At 43.7% G+C, this 21,353-nt stretch overlaps 3 protein-coding genes across 16 annotated transcripts in view; 1 reads left to right on the forward strand and 2 right to left on the reverse strand.

Moving 5' to 3' along the window:
• The window catches only part of CSNK1G1 (casein kinase 1 gamma 1), a 35,990-nt gene extending 33,147 nt beyond the window's left edge, over window positions 1–2,843 (reverse strand). For all 13 annotated transcript variants that reach the window (XM_087704131.1, XM_087704127.1, XM_087704135.1 and 10 more), the window contains exon 1: window positions 2,745–2,843. The gene's annotated coding sequence lies outside the window, so the exon portion shown is untranslated. The remainder of the gene's footprint in view (window positions 1–2,744) is intronic.
• Window positions 2,844–4,448: 1,605 nt separating this feature from the next.
• PCLAF (PCNA clamp associated factor) lies at window positions 4,449–9,303 on the reverse strand. Its single transcript, XM_087703629.1, has 4 exons — window positions 9,152–9,303; window positions 7,907–7,984; window positions 6,373–6,538; window positions 4,449–4,963 (listed from the first exon to the last, which is right to left on the reverse strand). The coding sequence occupies exons 1-4, from the start codon at window positions 9,201–9,203 to the stop codon at window positions 4,903–4,905; spliced, it is 357 nt and encodes a 118-aa protein (XP_087559755.1). The 5' UTR covers window positions 9,204–9,303; the 3' UTR covers window positions 4,449–4,902.
• Window positions 9,304–18,781: 9,478 nt separating this feature from the next.
• The window catches only part of TRIP4 (thyroid hormone receptor interactor 4), a 39,125-nt gene continuing 36,553 nt past the window's right edge, over window positions 18,782–21,353 (forward strand). For both annotated transcript variants that reach the window (XM_087704138.1, XM_087704139.1), the window contains exons 1-2: window positions 18,782–18,910; window positions 20,439–20,605. In XM_087704138.1, the coding sequence (XP_087560264.1) occupies window positions 18,798–18,910; window positions 20,439–20,605 (280 nt within the window). In that variant the 5' untranslated portion in view covers window positions 18,782–18,797. The remainder of the gene's footprint in view (window positions 18,911–20,438; window positions 20,606–21,353) is intronic.

Consider the following 21,353-nt stretch of genomic DNA (forward strand, 5'->3'; position numbering starts at 1 on the left):
AGCCAGCTGGCTGAGAAATTCTGGGAGTTGAACTCCACGGGACTTAAAAGTCACCAAGGTTGAGAAACACTGAGTTGGAGGAAAGATGAAAACAATCTTCTAGGAGAGACATATCATGATTGCATTAAAGTACCATGAAATTAAAACGGAACAATTATATCAAAGCAAAACTATACATTTCAATGCCGAAGTATTTATATCAGTTGCTACTGAAAGCAAGTTTGAAGCTGCTTCCACTAACAAATGCGTTTTAGTTTTAAGTTTTAGTTACAGTTTTAGTTTAGTTTTAATTTAGTTTTAGTTACAGTTCCTCTGAAACACCTACAGATATTTCCTATCTATATGAGAATTTGAGCTTCTGGCCAAAAGTATAATCTAGGATATTTTTTTAAAAATTACTTCCACTTTCAAAAACTGCTTTTTATTCTTTCACATAACAATATTTCTCTCATCTGGGAAATTAATTAAGGAAGACATCATTTCAATTCAACTATATTTAACATTCCTCTCGTTGTAGCCTGTACCTCTCATCTCCATCTTTTACCTATTTCAACATCCTCATAGCATTTAATTTGTTGACTCAAGGTCTTCAGGTTGACGTTTACCAAACAAACATCAATTCCCCAAAAGTCAAAAAGGAATTTCGTCAAGAGTGACGTCCAACAGAGAGAAGTACTGCAAAAAGATCATCATTCAGCTACAGACCATAATAAACCACTGCACTTTAAGCACTGAGTCATCTAGGTTGAAAGAAAAACAAGGCAATCAGGAAGGTGCAAAGAGGAAGCCCAAGAGAAGAAAAAAGAAAAGAAAAGCATATTCCTTTGGTGTGTTTGCTTCCTTACATCCTTACAAACTGTTCAAGTTTGGCTTGTCACAGAGGGAGCCCATGCTAAAAGTGATCCATCCAGGCTGCAATTCAAAACTCAGGGGAAAAACAGGTTCTTACACCAAGGGGGAGAGTTCAGATTTTTAAAAAACAGAAACTTTCTTTTCCAACAGAAGAGGAAATTTACACTTCAGAATTGAACTGTGGAATTCTCGTCTCAAAGGTGCTTTTTCAAAGCACTTTTTCTGGAATTTTTCAACTTGAGAAAGAAGACGTTTCACGTCTCACCCAAGAAAGCTTCATCAGAAGAACTGACGAGACCCCCGCCCAAGCAGCTTTACCAGAAGAACAGAGGAAGAAGCTTCTTGGATGGGAAGTGAAATGTCTTCAAAGAAAAACAGCTGCCTTTTGAAAAAGTACTTTTGAGACAAACCAGGAATGACTGAGAATCTCCACAGACATGTCTGTCTGTCTGTCTCTCTCTCTCCCTCTCTCTGCGGTTTTTCTTGTGGACGTTTCATTACCCCATTGGTATCATCATCAGGACTACAAGGGAGCGGAATTTGCAAATGAACAATTGGGGAATGAACAAGGAAATGTCTTCAAGAAAACAACCAAGCTCAGAGGGCACCAAGGACCGACAGCTCTCCCCACCCCAGATAGATAGATAGATAGATAGATAGATAGATAGATAGATAGATAGATAGATAGATAGATAGATAGATAGACAGACAGACAGATAGATAATAGATAGATAGATAGATGATAGACAGACAGACAGAGGGATAGATATAGATAGGGAGAGAGAGAGAGAAAGAGAGAAATAGATATAGAAAGAGAAATAGAGAGATAGGGATAGATAGATGATAGATAGATAGATAGATAGATAGATAGATAGATAGATAGATACAGATAAAGAGATAGATAAATGGATGGATGGAGATGATAGATAGATAGATAGATAGATAGATAGATAGATAGATAGATAGATAGATAGATAGATAGATGATAGACAGACAGAGAGAGGGATAAATATAGATAGGGGGAGAGAGAGAGAGAAATGGATATAGAGAGAAAGAGAAATAGAGAGAGAGAGATAGAGATAGATAGATGATATAGATAAATAGATAGATAGATAGAGATAAAGAGTTAGATAAATGGATGGATGGAGGTAGGTAGGTAGATAGATAGATAGATAGAATGCATGCATGCATGCATGCATGCGTGTTGTATGTATGATGTGTGTGTGTGTGTGTACACAAACATACACACAAACCAACCCACGGCAAGGCACCTCACAGGCCCGGGGCAGCCGTTTCCCAGACGGCGGCGGTGTGAGGAAAGGCGTCTCCGCTTCAATGGATTTCGCCTCCCCAGGCAAACCCTCCGCGGGGCTCTCCACGTGGCCGTCCCGACGTGCAGCGCCGAGCACCGCCGGGGCCTCCGCCTTCCTCCCTCCCTTCCTCCCTCGCCCCCTTTCTTTGTCTCCTTCCCAGATGGCAGCCGAGGAAGAGCCCGCCACACGGAAAGCCTGCCTGCCGAAGGCCGGCCCGGGGTTGTGTGGAGGGGACCGGGGGTGTGTGTTAAGTTGGCTCCGGAGAAGCGACCCCCGACCCAAAACGAAGGCGGGGAATGGGAAAGGAGCTGCCCGGGCGCCGTTTAAACGCCCCACATGGCCGGAGGGCTCCGCCCTCGAGGCGGGGGAAGGGGAGGAGAAGAGAGCCCCCCACAACTCAGGAGCCCCCCACTCAGCTCCGGGCCTTCGGGGCGCCCCCTCAGCGGCGCAGGGCGAGGAGCGACGCCCCCCCTTCCCGCCCTCTCTCGCGAGCGTTCCCGTCGGCTACGGTTAACGGCGGACGCCCCCGCCCGCCTCCCTCTCGCCCGGAAAACCCAGCCCGCAGCTCGGCCTTCTTACCGTCCCGAGGAAAAGCCGCTTCTCCCGGCTGGGAGGGGGCGCGAACCCGGGGCCACTGCCCCCTCCTTCGCTGAGCGCTCTGAGGGGAGAGGGGGGGGGAGCGGGCCACCCCGGAAGCGCTTCCCGCGGACACGCCCTACGACGGCCGGCGCCCTATGGGAGAGACGCCAGCCGGCCCGAGGCGCGCGTCACAAAAGTGTTTCCGGGGCCCGGACGCCCTAGCAACCGCGTCCGGTTGCTAAGCGGGATAAGGCGGGGCTTCGGACGGCGGGGCCTGCGCAGGCGCAGAAAGGCGGGAGGGTTTCCTTCAGCCAGGAAAGATGATGGGGATGAGTGGGGGGGGCGGGAGATAGTGACACGCGGGTTGTGGGGGGTCACGTGTGAGTTGTTTATATGCTGGTCCTGGGAAGGGATCCCTGGCTTGAGCAGGGATGGAAGACCACTGGATGGTTGTTGTTTCTTCTCCTCCTCCTCTTCCCTTCTTCCTTCTCCTCCCCCCTTTCTTCATCTTCACCTTCTCCTTCATCCCGTTCTCCTTCCTCCTCCTATTTTTAGCCTCCCTCATCATCTTCCTCCTCCCCCTCCTTCCTTTCATTCCCTTCTTCCTCTCCGCCTTTTTCCTCTTCTTCCTTCCCTTCCTCTCCTCCCCCATTCATCATCTTCTTCCTCTTCCTCCTCCCTTCTTCCTCTGCTTCTTCCTCCTCCTCCCTTCTTCCTCCCCCTTATCCTACATTAAAAACTAAGAAACCTATAGCACCATACAAAGGAGCAGAAAAGATTTATTCTGACTTCAAACCCAATTCCTTTAGATTAACAGTTGGAAGGGACCTTGTAGGTCATCTAGTCCAACCCCACCAAGCAGGAGACCCTACACCATTTCTGACAGATGGCAGTCCAGTCTTTTCTTGAAAGCCTCCAGTGATGAAGCTTGCACAACATCCGTTCCATGGGTTGGTTGTTCTCACTGTCAGAAACTTTCTCCTTATTTCCAGGTTGAATCTTTCCTTGGTCATTTTCCATCCATTATTCCTTGTCTGGCCTTCGGGTGCTTTGGAAAATAGCTTGACCCCATCCTCCTCTCTCTGGCAACCTCTCAAATATTGGAACACTATTATCATCTCCCTTTGTCCTTCTCTTCACTAGACTAGCCGTGCCCAGGAGTTCCTGCAACTGTTTTTCATGTTAGTCCCCTAATCATCTTGGTTACTCTTCTCTGCACTCTTTCTAGAGTCTCAACATCTTTTTTATAATGTGGTGACCTAATATAATGGGAATTCTGGAAACCCTAAACTCAAAGCAGTTGAATATTTAGCCGGAATATCCTGAAAGCAAACTTCCTTATCTTTCCCACTGCCACAAAGTTCGATACAAGAAAAGTATGAATACTCATAATCTTTAAAATCATTATTTAAGAACTAATCGCAGTCTGCACATAAACAAACCAGTTACCCAGATAAAAAAAACAAGAATAGCTGTGCCGAATTCTGTAAAACTGTTATATCTTTATTAGGCCGATTCCACAATTACAAATAATGTAGTAATTGGTTAATCGGAAAAAAAAATTAACCCTACCCTCAATGCCATAAAACAAAGATGGAAGCAAACTGGAAAATCTTTAGAAGTGTTAATCTATTATTTCTAATATCAGAAATTCTATGCTTCGGGTTGCCTTCGTACCCAAATTTGGTCTATTCAAGCTAGAGCCATGTAGAAATTCTACTATTCTGCCACTCAATTAAGTACATTTCTTGGGTCTTATTTCTTTTAAATCCAAAATAATTATTCGTTCAGTATGTTCTAGTTTACAGAAAAAAACCAGCATACCAACAAGATTTTGTACAGAAGCATAAGAATGTTATTTAACACTGGTATGGCACAGAACTTTAATAAGTGCTTAAAGAAGCAAAAACAAATTTAATACGAAGCATTTAGTTACTAGTTAGGAATCATTAAAACACTTTTAAGTATTAAGAGCATTGTATCAATGACCTGACTTTTTTTTTTTTAGTCTGCCAACTTTTAGGTTATTTTAGTCAACAGAATAGCATGCCAGATGCTTATAAACACTTGATTCAAACGGAATATATGCAATATATATATACAGCCTATGCACAATGCTCTCGGAGCGCAAGATCTGCTTTGCAGATCCAGGATTAGCTCACATTTGATCATCTTCAGATTCTTCCTGCTCTGCAGGACAAGGAGGCAAAGGGCGTGCCCTGTTAATGGGGAAAAAAATACAAGTCAGCGACTGTTCACATCTTTAAAATTCCAGTAAATTATATTTTCAATAGCTGAGCCCTTAGAAGAGACTAAAAATATCGTAAAGGCACGCAGCCTTCACCTTGAACTGGGATCTGTTTTCCAGTTAGATCAGAAACCTTCTAAGCTCCCTTATCATACAGTCACTTCTTTCTTTCTGTGTTGCCATGAATAAAGATTCCAGAACATGGTCTATTTTGACAGAGGTCGGAAATTCTATTGCCTAGCTCAGTGTTTCTCCACAATGGCAACTTTTTAAGCTGTATGGACTTCAACTCCCAGAATTCCCCAGCCAGCTCCATAACAACTTGAAGTTACCAAGGTTGAGAAACACTGAATTAGGTAACGCTGGAAACGCTATTTTAAAAAACTCATTTGCAAAAAGCAGTGAAACAAAAGCTTCCCTATGTGAAATAAGCTTCCCAAAATGTTTGTAAGGTTGACTTAGTCTTCTGTCCTTCCAAGGTGGGTAAAATGAGGACCTAGAATGTTGGGGGCAAGAGGCTGACTCTGTAAACCGCTTAGAGTGGGCTGTAAAAGCACTGTGAAGCAGTATATAAGTCTAAGAGCTATTGCTATTGCCACTAATACCTAGTAAAAATCCATTTTAGACATGGATTCTCCGAAACTCATGCTGTACCGAGTGAACAAGGCTAGGGAATTTTCACTGAGCAGTAACTAAGGTGGTTAGATCAAGCGAGGTAGAAGTTTTAAAACTTGCTTCACTAATTCTCCTGTAGAACATTAAATGTGGAATATCCTGGCAGGTGTTTTGCCACTAGGAACAAACAGATGGCTGTTCTGATTCCCCTCGTCCCACACCAACACACTCCGAGTCAAAGATAAGTTACGGCATTTAATTAACAGACAGACAGGTCCTTGGCAGCAAACCGGCACAGACAAGTTTGAGCAGCAATCCAGCACAGATAAGCCGTGGCAGCAATCCAGCCTGTCAAGCTCACAATAATGTTCTCCAACATTAGTTCCTGCATTGACTTCTGCAAAAAGGGCGTGTGCACAAGCAGTCCTTTTATAGTCTGGAGAGGAGCCTAATGACCACCAGCTGAGTGCAATCACCTCCTGTACTTGAGCAACTGTTCCTGATGCCTATTAGCTGTTCAGTGCCGGGCATCCAGGAACAACTCATTGCTGGCGTCCGGATCACTCTCCCTTGTCTCCACCCCACTGGTCCAAGGCTCAGGCGCCTCCTGGTGGCCAACCAGCCTCTCTGCACCCTGCTCGGAGTCGGAACCCTGTCCAGGGTCCTCCACATCCTCCAGAGCCGACTCATAGGGCCCCTCACCTGTCGGAGTCTGGTGGCAGCTCCAACGGCTCCTGCTGAGCCCCAACAGATAGCCATCCTTACCTCTTTCTCCGTTTCCCTATTTCGCTGCACCCGGGCTCCTCCTCCGAGTTGTGGTTCTCCTTTTCCCGACGATTTGGAGTTTGCCTGAAGAACTCCCCGATGCCTTTTTGCCAAGTTGGAGTTGGCCTCACACATACTGGGTTGCCTCCTGCGTACTTACTTTCCCCTGTGGAAAACAAACCAGAATTCATCAGTGCCCAGCTAACAAAGAAACAGCAACAACAACAACAACACACCCAACTTACAAGTAGGCTTTGATTGATTGTTTGATGACAGTTCGAAGTTATGATGGCCTTGGAAAAAGTGGTTTGCCACAACCTGGCCTCAAAGTTGACTCTTGCACGTCCCCTCGGTGTGTCACGCGATCACAATCAGGGCACTTGGCAACCTGCTCTCATTTACAATAATGGGAGCAATTTGCAATCACAGGATGGCAATTGGCAACCTTCCCAACCAATTTCTACAAGCAAATTTGGGGAAGCCAGATTCACTTAGCAATTGTGGTTTGCTTTGCAAAGTCAGGTCTGGTTACATAACTCACTCCATGATTTAGCAAATTACATGCCAGTTTCAATCCTGGCTGTAAATTGAAGACTACCAGTAGTAGCTACAAAAGCTACTACTCTGAGCATTAATCTCTGAATGCTCAAGCTATGTCAAGTTAGTTGAAACAAGCCGTTTTTGCTAAACTGGAATGCAAGAGTGACAGCATGCATCCGATTAGCAATTTCAAGTATCGATCTCACAGAAGTGAATATGTGAGGCTGCTGCCTATTCCTAAACTATTTGAGGAATTATTCCCAGAGCATTAAAAGCACAAAATATTTTAGGCCCAGCTCAAATATATTGACTCAAGAAGAAACAGCAGAACAAAAGAAAAGCCTAGAAACTATATTATACTTGGCAACGGTTCACCGACAAATGCGCGCTCGACAAAAGTGTGCCGACAAAACTGCGGGGAGAAATGCGCAAGTTCGAAATCACGCCGACGAATGAGCACAGAAGCACGCCGACAACAGCGCACCGACAGAAGCGCGCTCTAAACCTAAGCAGAGAGAGGAAGATACTCAGACTTGATTCACACCCCGGGTCAGTCTCTCTTTCCACTTCTACCATCGGGCAGAAGACATCAAAGTATAGCCAGGTGAACGAATAGGTTTAAAAATAGTTTCTATCCTTGGGCTGTCAGACTTTTAAATACAACCACAATCACTCCACGCACACGGGGAAACGAATGACTAGTTGTTGTTTTTTTCTTTCTTTTTTCGTTTCCGCTATAATGTTGAAACCAGTGAGGTTAAAACCAATTCCGTTGTATTTATTTTCTGCAATGACAATAAAGACTGCACTACTAACATAAGGCAAAAGTCACTTCACAAATGTCTCGCTTAATAGCAGAAAGGCGGGGCTCAATTGTGGTTGCACGTGGAAGGATACTTGTACTTCCAGAGCAATTCTAAATTGAAAATCGCCAGCGGCCTTCAACCTCTGTCCAAAGCAGCATTAAAGCCAGTCATGTATCTTACACACTCACCTTTCCTTGATGCAGGAGACGAACTGACATTCACCTGTCCAGAGCCCAGCGCCTTCCGAGGAGCCCTAGCAGCTACCACTGGCAGAAAGAAAGAATTAAGAGATTATTTACATTTTAAAGATGCCATTAAGCCCAATTATCTAGGCCTCAGGCTTCTTATTTACAAATCCACAAAGAGGAGGGCAATTTTATAAAATGCAGGGTTGAAACCAGTGACAAGGGCGAATGTGCTCTCCTTCAAGGTGCTTCTATCTAGTCTAAGCTGATGAAGGTTTGACTGGATGCAGTTTCCCAGCTGTGTGAATGCAGCCCGAGACAAAACCCTTTTATCTTTTGTCTTCTTGAATTAAAAGTCAGCACCTCGGTTCCTTTTAAGGAGGAAGCTGACTTTTGTGTATTTCATCTCAGCAGCCATGCCAGGGAGGGCTACCTTGAATGAGAGCATTCCTGCATTTCAAAGGGAGTTTCACTGGGAGTTGCAATACACACCTTGCGTTCAATCAACAAGGTCAGCTAAAAATCTAATGCCCTGGGCACCCTATGCTAACCTCGGTTGCCTTTTTCAGGGCTTGCTGGGTCTTAAATCCAGCTTAATAGCCTAAACCTAGTTAAAATCCATCCCGTTTAGAAGGAAGATGGAGGAATGCAAGGCAGCTGCTTTAAATATGACAATTCACACACCATTCTTTTATCCAGGATAAAAGCCGCTAGAGTCAGACCCGGGTTAGTCTCTTCGCTTTCCTTTCCCCCTCCCCTCCCCATGTGGTATGAACCTAATCCCTTTAAGCAGTTAATTATTAGAGACCTTATGCAAGCCGGCTAGTTCTGCATCCTGGTTAGTTCTACATCGCAGTTAGTTCTGCATTCCAGTTAGTTCTATATCCCACTTAATTCTGCATCCTGGTTAGTTCTATATCCCACTTAATTCTGCATCCCGGTTACTTCTGTCTCTCCCTTCTGCATTCCAGTTAGTTCTATATGCCACTTAATTCTGCATCCTGGTTAGTTCTATATGCCACTTAATTCTGCATCCTGGTTAGTTCTATACCCCACTTTATTCTGCATCCTGGTTAGTTCTATATCCCATTTAATTCTGCATCCCGGTTACTTCTGTCTCTCCCTTAATTCTGCATCCGTTAGTTCTGCATCCCAGTTAGTTCTATATTCAAGTTAGTTCTGCATCCCACTTAATTCTGCATCCCGGTTAGTTCTATATCCTGGTTAAGCCTCTGCAAATGCGTTTACCTTTCCGATAGGCACCGGAGGTGCCTCCGCAGTTCGCCTTGGTCCGCACCATGCCCGTCCTTTGCCGTTGCACCGAAGAAAGAAAAATCTGGACTAAAACGGAAGCCGGGAAGGCAAAAGGCGCAACTTTCTTGCAAAAGTGGCCGAGCTGCTCCTTCCTCCGGCCGCGATATTCGGGCTTCCCGCGCGCGCGCCGCGCTCCCATTGGCCGAGGCGGAGGCGGCGAGCGGCCAATCACGAGACAGCCCGCGATTTTCGCCCGCCGTTCGAAAACTCCGGCCTCGTCTGGTTCCTTTCGCCGCCCGGAGTCGTCCTTGGGCGGGAGAGATTTCCCTTCGAACTCCGGGGCCCGTCGCAGGTCGAATGGACCGGATCGGGAGAAGTTTGATTTGGGCTCCTCTGAGTCGAGGAGAAGGGCGCCCCCGCCCGTGGCAGCCGTAGTTGAACGTTATGTGTATATGTATGTATGTATATGTGTGTGTGTTATGTGTACATGTGTGTGTGTGTGCGTGCGTGCGTGTATGGGGGAGGGGAGAAAAAAGTGAAAGGAAAGAACAATATATACATACATACATATATATATATATACATACATACACACACATGTTTTCGTAGATTTTCACGTGTGTAGGTATGCTGTATTCGGGTCCTTTCCCATGTAAGATTGAGATTGTCTTGGCAACGTTTCGGGGAGGTCTCACTCGCCATCTTCAGGCTGGATGGTGAGTGAGACCTCCCTGAAATGTTGCCAAAACAATCTCAATCTTACATGGGAAAAGACCCGAATACACACACACACACACACAAGATTTTACATAAAGTAACAAAACAAATCTGAAGGAGGGGGGGAAAGGAAGGGGGAAAATGTGGAAAGAAAGAACAATGCACACCTCCCTAGGAGTTGTAAAGATTGGAATCAAGGGGTTTGAAAAATATAAGTGTGTAACACACCGGATTATAAATTGACATACTGGCTGAGTTTGTACAGTGCTGCACTAACTAACCATCTTCTTAGGTAATGTGTTATACAAAGCCAGCTAGTGAGATGTCACTCTTCAAAAAACATGCATAGGACAGCCTTGGTAATAATACCAAAGAAATCCTGCAGAGATCTCATATGAAAGATAAAGGTTCTCTTCGCAGATATGTGCTAGTCGTTCCCGACTCTAGGGGGCGGTGCTCATCTCAGTTTCTAAACCGAAGAGCCAGCGCTGTCCGAAGAGGGTCTCTATGGTCATGTGGCTGGCATGATTAAACATCGAAGGTGCATAGAGCGCTGTTACCTTCCCACCAAAGGTGGTTCCTGTTTTTCTACTTGCATTTTTATGTGCTTTGCGACTAGGTTGGCAGAAGCTGGGTCAAGTCACGGGAGCTCACTCCATTACTCGGCGCTTGGGATTCAAACCGCCGGTCTAGCAAACTCAACAAGCTCAGCGTCTCAGCCACTGCTGAGTGGCTAAATAAATAAATTTATTTATTTAAATAAATAAATAAAATAAATATCAAAGGAAAATGGGGCATAAATTAGAAGCACAATCCCTTGTTTAAATCTGCAATTCTCAACGAGAACTGGTTCCTTATCTTTTAAGGCCCCCTACTAATTACCCAATAAACACCCCCTTAAACCCCTTTTTCTGTCAGTGCCATTCCACACCCAATCAAAGGGTAACTTCATTTGGTTTACAATACAGCCAATCTAAACCCATCAAGCCTTGGTTGAAAGTGATAACAAACAGCTTGCTTCTGCAACTCCATTAGGGTGATAAACTCCCCAAGACTTAATCGGTTTTAAGCCACTTGAGTTCCATTGTCATTCACCAGAAGCAAGAGGCCAAGAACCACTGCTGGGTGTTAGTTTGTTGATTGAGAAATGTGTCAAAAGCATCTTCCCAGACTTAGCATCAATGCCTATAGGAAAGGGAATAGCTAGACCAGGCGTCACCAACTGGTGATCCGCAAGAAAATTTTGGTGGCCTGCAGATAATTTATTTGCATTTTTTTATATTGCGCTAAATCAGGAGTCCTCAAACTACAGCCTCCTCTGGAGGGGTGTCCACATTTTTCCAATATTTCCAATATTTAGCATATGCGATCCTTGCTGCTGTCAGTATGTGTAAAAATATGTGGTCCTTTTATCATAGCCCTCTGGTAATATACCTAGGAGATATATTTCTGGTTTCAACTCAATATTCTGTTTAATTATCATTTCCAGCCAGTTACACCTATCCTCTGCGAGCTGCACTGGTTACCGATATGCTTCAAGGTGCTAGTCGTAACTTATAAAGCCCTTCATGGTATTGGATCTGGGTACTTGAGAGACCGCCTGCTGCCCATTACCTCCCACAGACCCGTTAGATCTCACAGGGTTGGCCTCCTCCGGGTGCCATCTACCAGCCAATGCCATCTGGCTATTACCCGGGGGAGGGCCTTCTCTGTGGCAGCTCCGGCCCTCTGGAATGAACTCCCCGCAGGGATTCGGACCCTCACCTCTCTCCAGGCCTTCCGAAAAGCCGTCAAAACCTGGCTTTGCCAGCAGGCCTGGGGGTGATGAGTTCCCTCCCCTCTCGACATGTATGGTTGTGCGACTGTTGTTTACTTTTATTATTTGTATTTTGTTTTTTATGTTCCCCTTTTTCCCCCTTGAATTGTTTGCCGCCCTGAGTCCTCCCGGAGAAGGGCGGCATACAAATAATAAAATTCTATTCTATTCTATTCTATTTTTTATTTTCTCCCAATATTTTCTTGCTTTCCTGCACGTCCACCACATGTGGTAGTAGGTGCCTGGGGTCTGATTACATTTCCAGCACTTAGCGGACAGTTTTTAGAAGGTTTTCCCCACTTCTCAAATAAGGTCCCTCATTTCACTTGTCCTGCTGTGTTCAGGGGAGCTCTTGATAAAACTGGTCTATCAACTAAGGACCTTGAACTTAGGAAAAGTCTTAACTTTCTCCTCTCATCCCAACAGTCGCAGTGATTTATCTTCTCTGCCATTGTTTTGTTTCCTCTTCAGTGAAAGAGGAAGTTGGGTACAGACAGTCCAACCGAATCCTTTGAGCTTTCCTTGTTCGTGAAGCCAAGAAGATAAATAAAAGCTGCGGGAATTTCCTGATGCTGGAATGTTTAAACCTTATGCTTGTGTTTCCACTTGATAGCAAAGGTTTCCACTGTTTTTTTTTTCTTTTCTACAACAGTTTGCCGACCGTTGCAATCTGCTTCTGGGAACAAATTGCAAAATGTCTATATTGGTTTGACCATGTCAGTCTGAGGAAAACATATTTTATGAAGAATGATCTAAGTCACTGGGTGGTCCATTCCAGTAAATATTGATAAGCACATCCCAAAAAATAGACAATAGCAATTCCACTAAGGTTTCCTTAAAGAAGGAACAGTAACAATGCAGGCTTGGAAGGTTTCCCAACACCGCTAACTGAGTTTCACCTTTTGGAGCAGTATATAAAAGATTATATTGGATGGAGCTTCAGGACTTCTTAGCTTCCTCTACAAAGAACACAGACTTTGCTTGGGACATGGAGGCTGATGCCTTTATATGGAAATTATGTGTATTGTTTTGTGTTTTGTAAAAAAAATATGATCCTGATTAAGTTGGGATATGTTTGTCTCATATTTGAATTAAATCTCTGTTGGAGGAGATGCTAATGATTTGAAGGAAAAAATTTTTTTGAGCCAAGGTGGCGCAGTGGTTAAATGCAGCACTGCAGGCTACTTCAGCTTGACTGCAGTTCTGCAGTTCGGCTGTTCAAATCTCACCGGCTCAGGGTTGACTCAGCCTTCCATCCTTCCGAGGTGGGTAAAATGAGGACCCGGATTGTTGTTGGGGGTGATATGCTGACTCTGTAAAGCGCTTAGAGAGGGCTGAAAGCCCTATGAAGCGGTATATAAGTCTAACTGCTATTGCTATTGATAGTTTCCTTCGTTCCTTCCTTGTGGTTAGAATGCAGTATTGCAGGCTAACTCTACCCACAGTCTGGAGTTTGATCCTGACTGGCTCAGGGTTGACTCAGCCTTCCATCCTTCCGAGGTGGGTAAAATGAGGACCCGGATTGTTGTTGGGGGCGATATGCTGACTCTGTAAACCGCTTAGAGAGGGCTGAAAGCCCTATGAAGCGGTATATAAGTCTAACTGCTATTGCTATTGATAGTTTTAGTATTATGAAAAGAGATTTGTATCAAATGTCTGCTGGTTCCTTCAATTCATCTAATTTTCTGGCTTTCCTGCATCCAGTTTCGATCACCTGGTTACAAAAAAAGATGTTGAGACTTTGGGAAAAAATGCAGAGAAAGGGGACTATGATGATTAACGGCCTGGACAGTTGCAGGAACAAGGTATGGCTAGTTTAGTTAAAGAAGGACTAGGGGTGATCAGATAGCAGTATTCCAGCATTTGAGGGGCTGCCACAAAGAAGAAGGGGTCAACTTATTTTTCAAAGCACCACAAGAAACAATGGATGGAAACTAACCAAGGAGAGAAGCAACCTGGAATTAAGGAGAAGCTTCCTAACAGAGAGGACTATTAACCAGTGGAACAGCTTGCCACCAGAAATCGTGGACGCTCCTTCACTGGAGGTTTTTAAGAAGAGACTAGACAGTCACTTGTCTGGAATGGTATAGGTCCTCCTTGAGCAGGGGGCTGGACTAGAGGACCTCCAAGGTCCCTTCCAGCTCCATTCTATTTGTATAGCAGTCCAGACTAAAATATGGTTGCCCAGCTTGCAGTGTACAACAATAGATGGATAGATAGATTAAAATAAAATCAAAGGCAAAGAATCTGCAATGGGCAAGATGAGGACTCATCCCAATTTGAGAACCTTGGATTTCGACACTCAGATTCTTCTTTAGCTATTCCACTGTCATAAACGCTATAAAAACTTCTTGGAACTTTTTCTTTAGGTGACCTTGTTGGAAGAACTGTTTATTCTTTCTATTTACTATTTGTCCAACTTATCTACCCATTAGTGGGCAACTTGAAGGCTACTTTAGATCTTCTGGTTGTGGCTAGACTTGGGTATAAGAATAAAAGCGTTGATGGACCCATGGCAAAAACGCTAGCTCAGAGTCTGAATAAACATTCAGCCTTGTCTTTTGGCTCCTGTAACCAGCTGCAGATGTGCGTCCTTGAAGCTGGAATGCAAGAACTCAGCAATCTTCAGGCAACCATTTTCTAATCATAAACAATAGAACAATGCCATAGCAGGAGAGATGTATAATATTCACAGATAAGGGGACTCACAACTTTTTCTAAAAAAAAGGGAGACTTTTCCCCTTTGATGGAAACTACAAAGGATTGTTTTTTTGGAGAGGAGGAGGAGATTTTGATTGCTACAAAATTTTATTTTATATCTCAAGGCTGGGCCTTCGGATATGAGAGAAATTTAATTGAGCTTCTCAATCAGAAAGATCAGCGGTTCGAATCCCTAGCATCGCGTAACAGAAATATGGGGATGAATAATGGGGATGAGTAACCAATTTGATTGCAGAAAGGTTGGCAACTATATGTCTTTTCTTCTTTTGCCTTTGAGGTTTTGGGGCTGTTGATTTGTTCCTTTTTCTCTTTTTCAGATTCCTAGAGGGGGGAAAAAATGGCTTCAACCAAGATTTTATTTTGCCAATCCGTATGGTTGCTTGTAAGGGCTTTTAGGGTGGCTCAGTGCCTAACATGCTGAGCTTGTCAATCAGAAAGATTGGCGGTTCGAATCCCTAGCATCGCCTAACAGAGATACCTCCCATTACTCATCCCAGCTTCTGCCAACCTAGCAGTTCAAAAGCACGTAAAAAATGCAGGTAGAAAAATAGGAACCTTTAGTGGGAAGGTAACAGCGTTCCGTGCGCCTTTGGCATTTAGCCATGATGGCCGCATGACCACGGAGACGTCTTCGGGCATCGCTGGCTCTGTTGCTTTGAAACGGAGATGAGCACTGCCCCCTAGAGTTGGGAACGACTAGCACATATGTGTGAGGGGAACCTTTCCCTATGATTATTTTTAACCATTATGAACTGTGTGATGCAGTTCTAATATCAATGTTAGGTATTTTTATTCTAATCCTCCTTCCCAAAGGAGTCTACAGTGGAATATATATTTCATACACAAACAGGTCCAACAGGGACATATTTTGAAGTCAGCTTTATTCAACCTTTTTATCAATGATCTCGATAATAGGACCAATATGCAGATTTTCAAGTTTGTGGATGACACATTGTGTAGTAGTCCTACCAACACTAGGATAACAGAATTTGCAGTTTAATCTGGACACGTTGGAAGACTAGGAGGAGAGAATAAGATAGCTTTCAAGAGGGAAAAAATGTAAGGCATGATCCTCAGGGACCTAAAGTTAAAGACCACATTTCTTAAAAGCTCCCAAATTTGAGAAACACTGGACTTCTTGATCCTATCCAACTCTACTAAGACGTCCTGATTCAATAAATTAACGTAAGATACAACAATCAAGAATGAAAGACCTATTCAGAGACAATAATAAAAAAGACAAAATGATGAAAACAAAAAGTTTTAAAAAAAGAAACTCAATTATGAGCAGTCTTTACCCTATTAATACTTGGGCAATAATCCAGACTTTTAATTATTAATGAAAACAATTGAAGAAGGGGAAGAGCCCCTTGGAAACACCCTTTGTTTTCTAGATTGCCTAATACTTACCTAAAGACCTCAAATTAGTCCTTCACTCAGCATTTAACCACTGGAGTGGGCAATCTCCTTTGCAAGGATTTAAGAGCAAAATGCCTTTGCTGATTTCAAGGTTGCCTAAGAAGATAAGATAATTTTTAAGGGGCGGACTTCAGCACTCTTCTTCATTTCCTGCAGACTACAGAGACAGTTGCTCCTGCGGAATCCAGAAGCAACATGAAGGTAGGAATTAAGAGAAATTTGGGGTTTGCCTTTTTAATTTCTTTCTGGTTCTCCTCTAGGTATGTTCTCTTTTTAACTGTTTTTCAGATGCATTTGTTCCAGACCCTGCCAAGTTCTTTGTTTCTTTCCTATTCCCAGTTTTGCCTGGCTGCATTTTCATTCCCTCTCCCACCCCCTTGCAAATTCCAGCATTCAGCTCAGATCTTTATACTTTTTAGGGGGGGGGGGTGTCAGATTGTTGTTCTGCTCTATGTGCCTTAATACTTATAGGAAGGTGGGATCCAGAAAGCTAGGTGGGTTTTCTTGGAAGGGTGGGGGGAGGTAGTGTTTTTGCATCACTTTAGAGTAACTATCATGTCTTCCTTTTTGAATTTTCAAACAACTCCTTAAAATATTCTTGCTGGTAAGATTTAATTGGCAGAGTCCCTAGCTTGCCAAGCTTTTGCGTATCAAAACTCAAGTTTTATTTGAACAGAAGCAGCGTAATTTATTTTAAGTTTCTTTTGCAAATAAATGTTCTTTATTCTTTCTGCTTTAATTACACCAAAGTTGATAGGTTTAGAGTTCCTATATGGAATTCATCTGGTTTTATATTCACCCATCTTGTTAACGTTGCCAACCCTTCTTATCTATTACTTTCTTTGGGGAAGATAGAATTATATTTTATTCTTCCATGTATTTGCAAGTTGAATGTAAAAGATCCCAATTTTCTTAACGAATAGATTAAAAATAAACAGTTTATTATGTCCTGTATTAAGTGTTAACCGCCATAAAACCTCTCCATGATTTTTTACTGAATTACTCTCCTGTTCTCATAAGGGGTTAACTGAATTTATTTCTTTTGCTTTAGATGTTAGTTATCTCTTTTCTCCCCCATCCTTTTTTTCTTTACTCTGCCCTAGTTAGCAATTATTTCTAAACCTCCCTCTCTGAAAAAAGGAGCTGGTTAACTTTTTATTTACATTCTAGCAGAATCCAGGATTTTTTTGTAACAGCTGTTCCATATCCTGGACCTTTCATAGAGTTGTCTTTTGTATTCCCATGTTGGTAATCTCAATTTTGTTATCTCCCACGCTTTCATACTCTGTAAGGCCTATGTCACGTAAAAGTTTTTAAACATTCTTTGCCTTCTCAAAAGTTTATCCGTAGACATTTGCATCCTTTCTGAGATGTTTGTTATTAATATTTCCATCTGTATTTTAGAATAAACTCTTAAGGGGGAAAAAAGGTGTAGCCCTTAACTATTTTAATTCTTTTCTGCCTAATCCTATAGTTCCCTCTAATGTTCACCTGCAACCTTCATCAAGGCTCAGTTGCTAATATGGTTTTTGTTTCAGTTGTTCCCCTTGGGTGTATTATTTAATGATATACTTGCTTTTCAAATCTTACGGCAAAACTAACCCACACTCCAAATCTCTCTGATCTAAGTTGTTGTGTGCCATCTAAAGGGTTCACAATGGTCGTAACAAGCAAGTTGTAGCTACCTTAGTACACAAAATAATCTGCTACAATGTCCTATCTGTCAATGACTACTTCAGCTTCAATCGCACACAACAGATACAAACTTAAGGTAAACCGTACCAAACTCGATTGCAGAAAATACAACTTGAGCAATAGAGTGGTCAATGCCTGGAATGCACAAATAGATTAGATTAGATTACATTTATTACATTTATATGCCGCCCTTTTCCCCAAAGGGGACTCAGGGCGGCTCACAATTCAATCAGGGAAGGGAGTACAGACAGGGGGATAAAAAGACGAACATAACAGTACAAAATTTAAAAAACACACAACAACCATACCATTCAAGAAGGGGGGCAAAGCTCTTTAGCCCTAGGCCTGTCGGAACAGCCAGGTTTTAAGGGCTTTGCGGAAGGCCTGGAGGGTGGTGAGGGTTCAAATCTCCACAGGGAGCTCGTTCCAGAGTGTCGGAGCAGCCACAGAGAAGGCCCTCCTCCGGGTAGTCGCCAGTCGGCATTGGCCGGCGAATGGAATTCGGAGGAGGCCTAATCTGTGGGATCTAATCGGTCTATTGGAGATAATTGGCAGCAGGCGGTCTCTCAAGTACCCAGGTCCAATACGAAGACAACCTGACTCTGGTTTCATCCAAACCCCCATAACTTTAATCTTAGACTGTCTACTGCCGACCTCACCCCATTCCTAAGAGGTCTGTAAGGGGGTGTGCATAAGAGCACCAATGTGCCTACCGTCCCTCTCCTACTGTCCCCACGTATTCGTATCCATTTCCTGTATTCATAATCATGTTTATACTTATACCTCTTATCTTATGCACGCTTGACAAACTTCATGCACCATGCTAATTGTGGATAAAGAAAAGTGTCTTGACTTATTCCAATTGCCTGGATTTACAGAACACATTAAACCAGGGCTGTCCAAACTTGGGAACTTTTAAGATTTGTGGACTTCAACTCCCAGAATTCCCCAGCCAGCAAATCATAAGCCAACCACTTACATCCCATAAGACTTCAGATTGAAGCTCCAATATGTAATTGTTCTAGTGGACATGGCTGGCTGAGGGATTCTGGGAGTTGAAGTCCCCAAGTCTTAGAAGCTGCCAAGTTTGCACTCCCTTGTTCTAACTCTCAAGGCCGCTCTACTATAGAGGGGAGGAGGCTCCGGAACTAGAAATACGCGGCCGCCGTTGCCCAGCCGGGCGCCTTTGCGCGCTGCACCAAACCGAAGCCCGGCCGGCTTTTCGTATATGCGTGTATGTTGCGTGTGCACCCGCTTTCTTCTTCCCCCGTCATGAAGGCGTCGCTGTCAGAAGCCGAGATGATGGCGGCGGCGACGCTCGTGTCGTGGTGCACGGGGCAGCTGCGCGGCACTTTTGGCCTGGATGTCAGCGAGGAGATTATCCAGTGAGCATGGGGGGGTAGTCGGGGGCAAAAGGGAACTACGGGGCAGAGCCGGCGTCCCCCGGCGATGTCACTTTGTCCCGGGCTGCCCTCTAAGCTTTGCCTGTGTGGTCGAAGGGTGGCCTCTCTGGCCTGCCCCTTTGGTCTCCTTTGGCCCCTGCAGGCCTTCCTTGGACGCCAGGCCGAGGGGGTTGCTTTGCCCCTTGGGCAGCACAGCAGGCAGAGGTTCAACAGGTGCGGGGCATGGAAGGAGCCCAGCCTTTTAACCTAGTGAGGTGACAACCTTGGCCAATTGAGGCTGTGGGGTCTGGGAGGATGACCAGCGGCTTTACTGCAGCGCATGGAAACCCTATTGTGGCTTGTTGGCAGCTCGTGGTGTTGTCGTCGTGTGAATCTAGGCATTGCGAGTGATAATATACAAATTTTGTTGAATAGAATAGAAGTTAGGAAATAGAATAGAATTGGAATAGGAATAGAATAATAGAATAGAACAGAAGAATAGAGTAGAATAGAATAGAATAATAATAGAAGAATAGAATAGAATAGAATAGAATACTTTATTGGCCAAGTGTGATTGGGCACACAAGGAATTTGTCTTTGGTGCAGATGCTCTCAGTATACATAAAAAGACAAGATACATTCGTCAAGAATCAAAAGGTACAACACTTAATGATAGTCATATTGTACAAATAAGCAATCAGGAAACAATATCAATATAAATCATAAGGATACAAGCAACCAAGTTACAGTCCTGCAGTCATAAGTGGGAGGAGATGGGTGATAGGAACGATGAAAAGACTAATAGTAATAGTAATGCAGCCTTAGTGAACAGTTTGACAGTGTTGTGGGAATTATTTGTTTAGCAGAGTGATGGCATTTGAGGGGGGAAAAACTGTTCTCGTGTCTAGTTACATACAAATATTAAATGAAAAAACAAAACGGAGTATGTATTGTTTCTAAAATGCTTCGCATAAATGCGTGCAACTGGAAAAAAATTGTAAAGCTGTCTTCAAAAACAGGTAATGGGTAACAAGCTAAAAAATATCAGGCGGGTGAAATCACAAGCCTAACAAGCGAGATGCCCGCTGTAACAACAAGCAGGGGAACAAGAACAGCCGAGCTTATGCGAAGAAAAGTGGGTTACACAGTTAAAACTGAAAATGTTGCTAGACCAGGGGTTATTTGGGGGGGAGTGTAAACTAAATGCTTCAACAGGATGCTATGCTAACAAGGGGGTGGTGAGTCTAAGTAAGGGGATATAAACTGACCTTCCTGCTTTGTTCTCTGTCCACTTTCTCTGTGCACCTGTGTTTGCAAATACATTCATAAGTTTCTTTGCTGCTTTTAAGTTATTGTCTCAGGTAAGTTCCATATGCGAACGTGCACTGTTTCTAACACAAGGAAATGTAACAATGATCATTACAATGATAAGAGATCCTGGTAACAAAGTCGGGGCCAGTATTTTTCAACCTTGAATTTCCCAAATTGTATTTTCATAGTTACCTAGACATAACCCACTTTATATTTTTAGATATATTTTGTCTATTGATGACGAGGAAGAGATTCGTGAGTATGTCGCGGATTTAATCCAAGGGAGAGATGGCCAGAAGAAGTGCTTCATAGATGAGCTTGTAGCCAAGTGGAAACAGTCCCGTTCTACAACTTTGGATCCTTTGCCGCTGTATCAGAAAAAGGATGGTAAGTGGGGAGCAGAAAAGGAGATACAAATTTGTTCAGGGGTAAAGAGGAGTTTAGCAAATCATTGTTAAATTAATCCCAATCAGTAGCAAACGTCAGCCCTTTGCTACCATCTATCATGGTCTGAATTCTTGTAGGCCTGGTTTGATGTTGTTGTTGTTAGTTGCAAAATCGTGTCTGGCCCATCGTGACCCCATGGATAAAGTTCCTCCAGGACATCCTGTCCACCACCATCCCCCAGAGTCCATTCAAGTTCACTCCTACTGCTTCGGTGACTCCATCCAGCCACCTCATTCTCTGTCATCCCTTTCTTCATTCGCCCTCAATCTTTGCCTCAATCTTTGCCCTCAAGTCTAAGAGCATTCGGCTCTTCCCCAGGGAGTCCTTTATTATTAATTAATTATTTATTAATTAGACTTATATATCGCTTCATAGGGCTTTCGGCCCTCTCTAAGCGGTTTACAAATTTTTTAGCAAATTGAGCCAGCAACATGCCCCCACAGTCTGGATCCTCATTTCACCCACCTCGAAAGGATGGAAGGCTGAGTCGACCTTGAGCCGGTGAGATTTGAACTGCTGAACTGCAGGTCACAGTCAGCTGAAGTGGCCTGCAGTACTGCACCCTAACCACTGCGCCACCTCGGCTGTTTCCTTCCTTCTCATTAGGTGGCCAAAGTATTTGAGTTTCCTCTTCAGGATCTGGCCTTCTAAAGAGCAGTCAGGGTTGATCTCCTCTAAGACTGACCGG

The sequence above is a fragment of the Thamnophis sirtalis genome, unplaced genomic scaffold (assembly GCF_051295495.1).
Source record: "Thamnophis sirtalis isolate CommonGarterSnake01/CBP01778 unplaced genomic scaffold, rThaSir2_p1.2 scaffold_2, whole genome shotgun sequence".
Classification (NCBI taxonomy): Eukaryota; Metazoa; Chordata; class Lepidosauria; order Squamata; family Natricidae; genus Thamnophis; species Thamnophis sirtalis.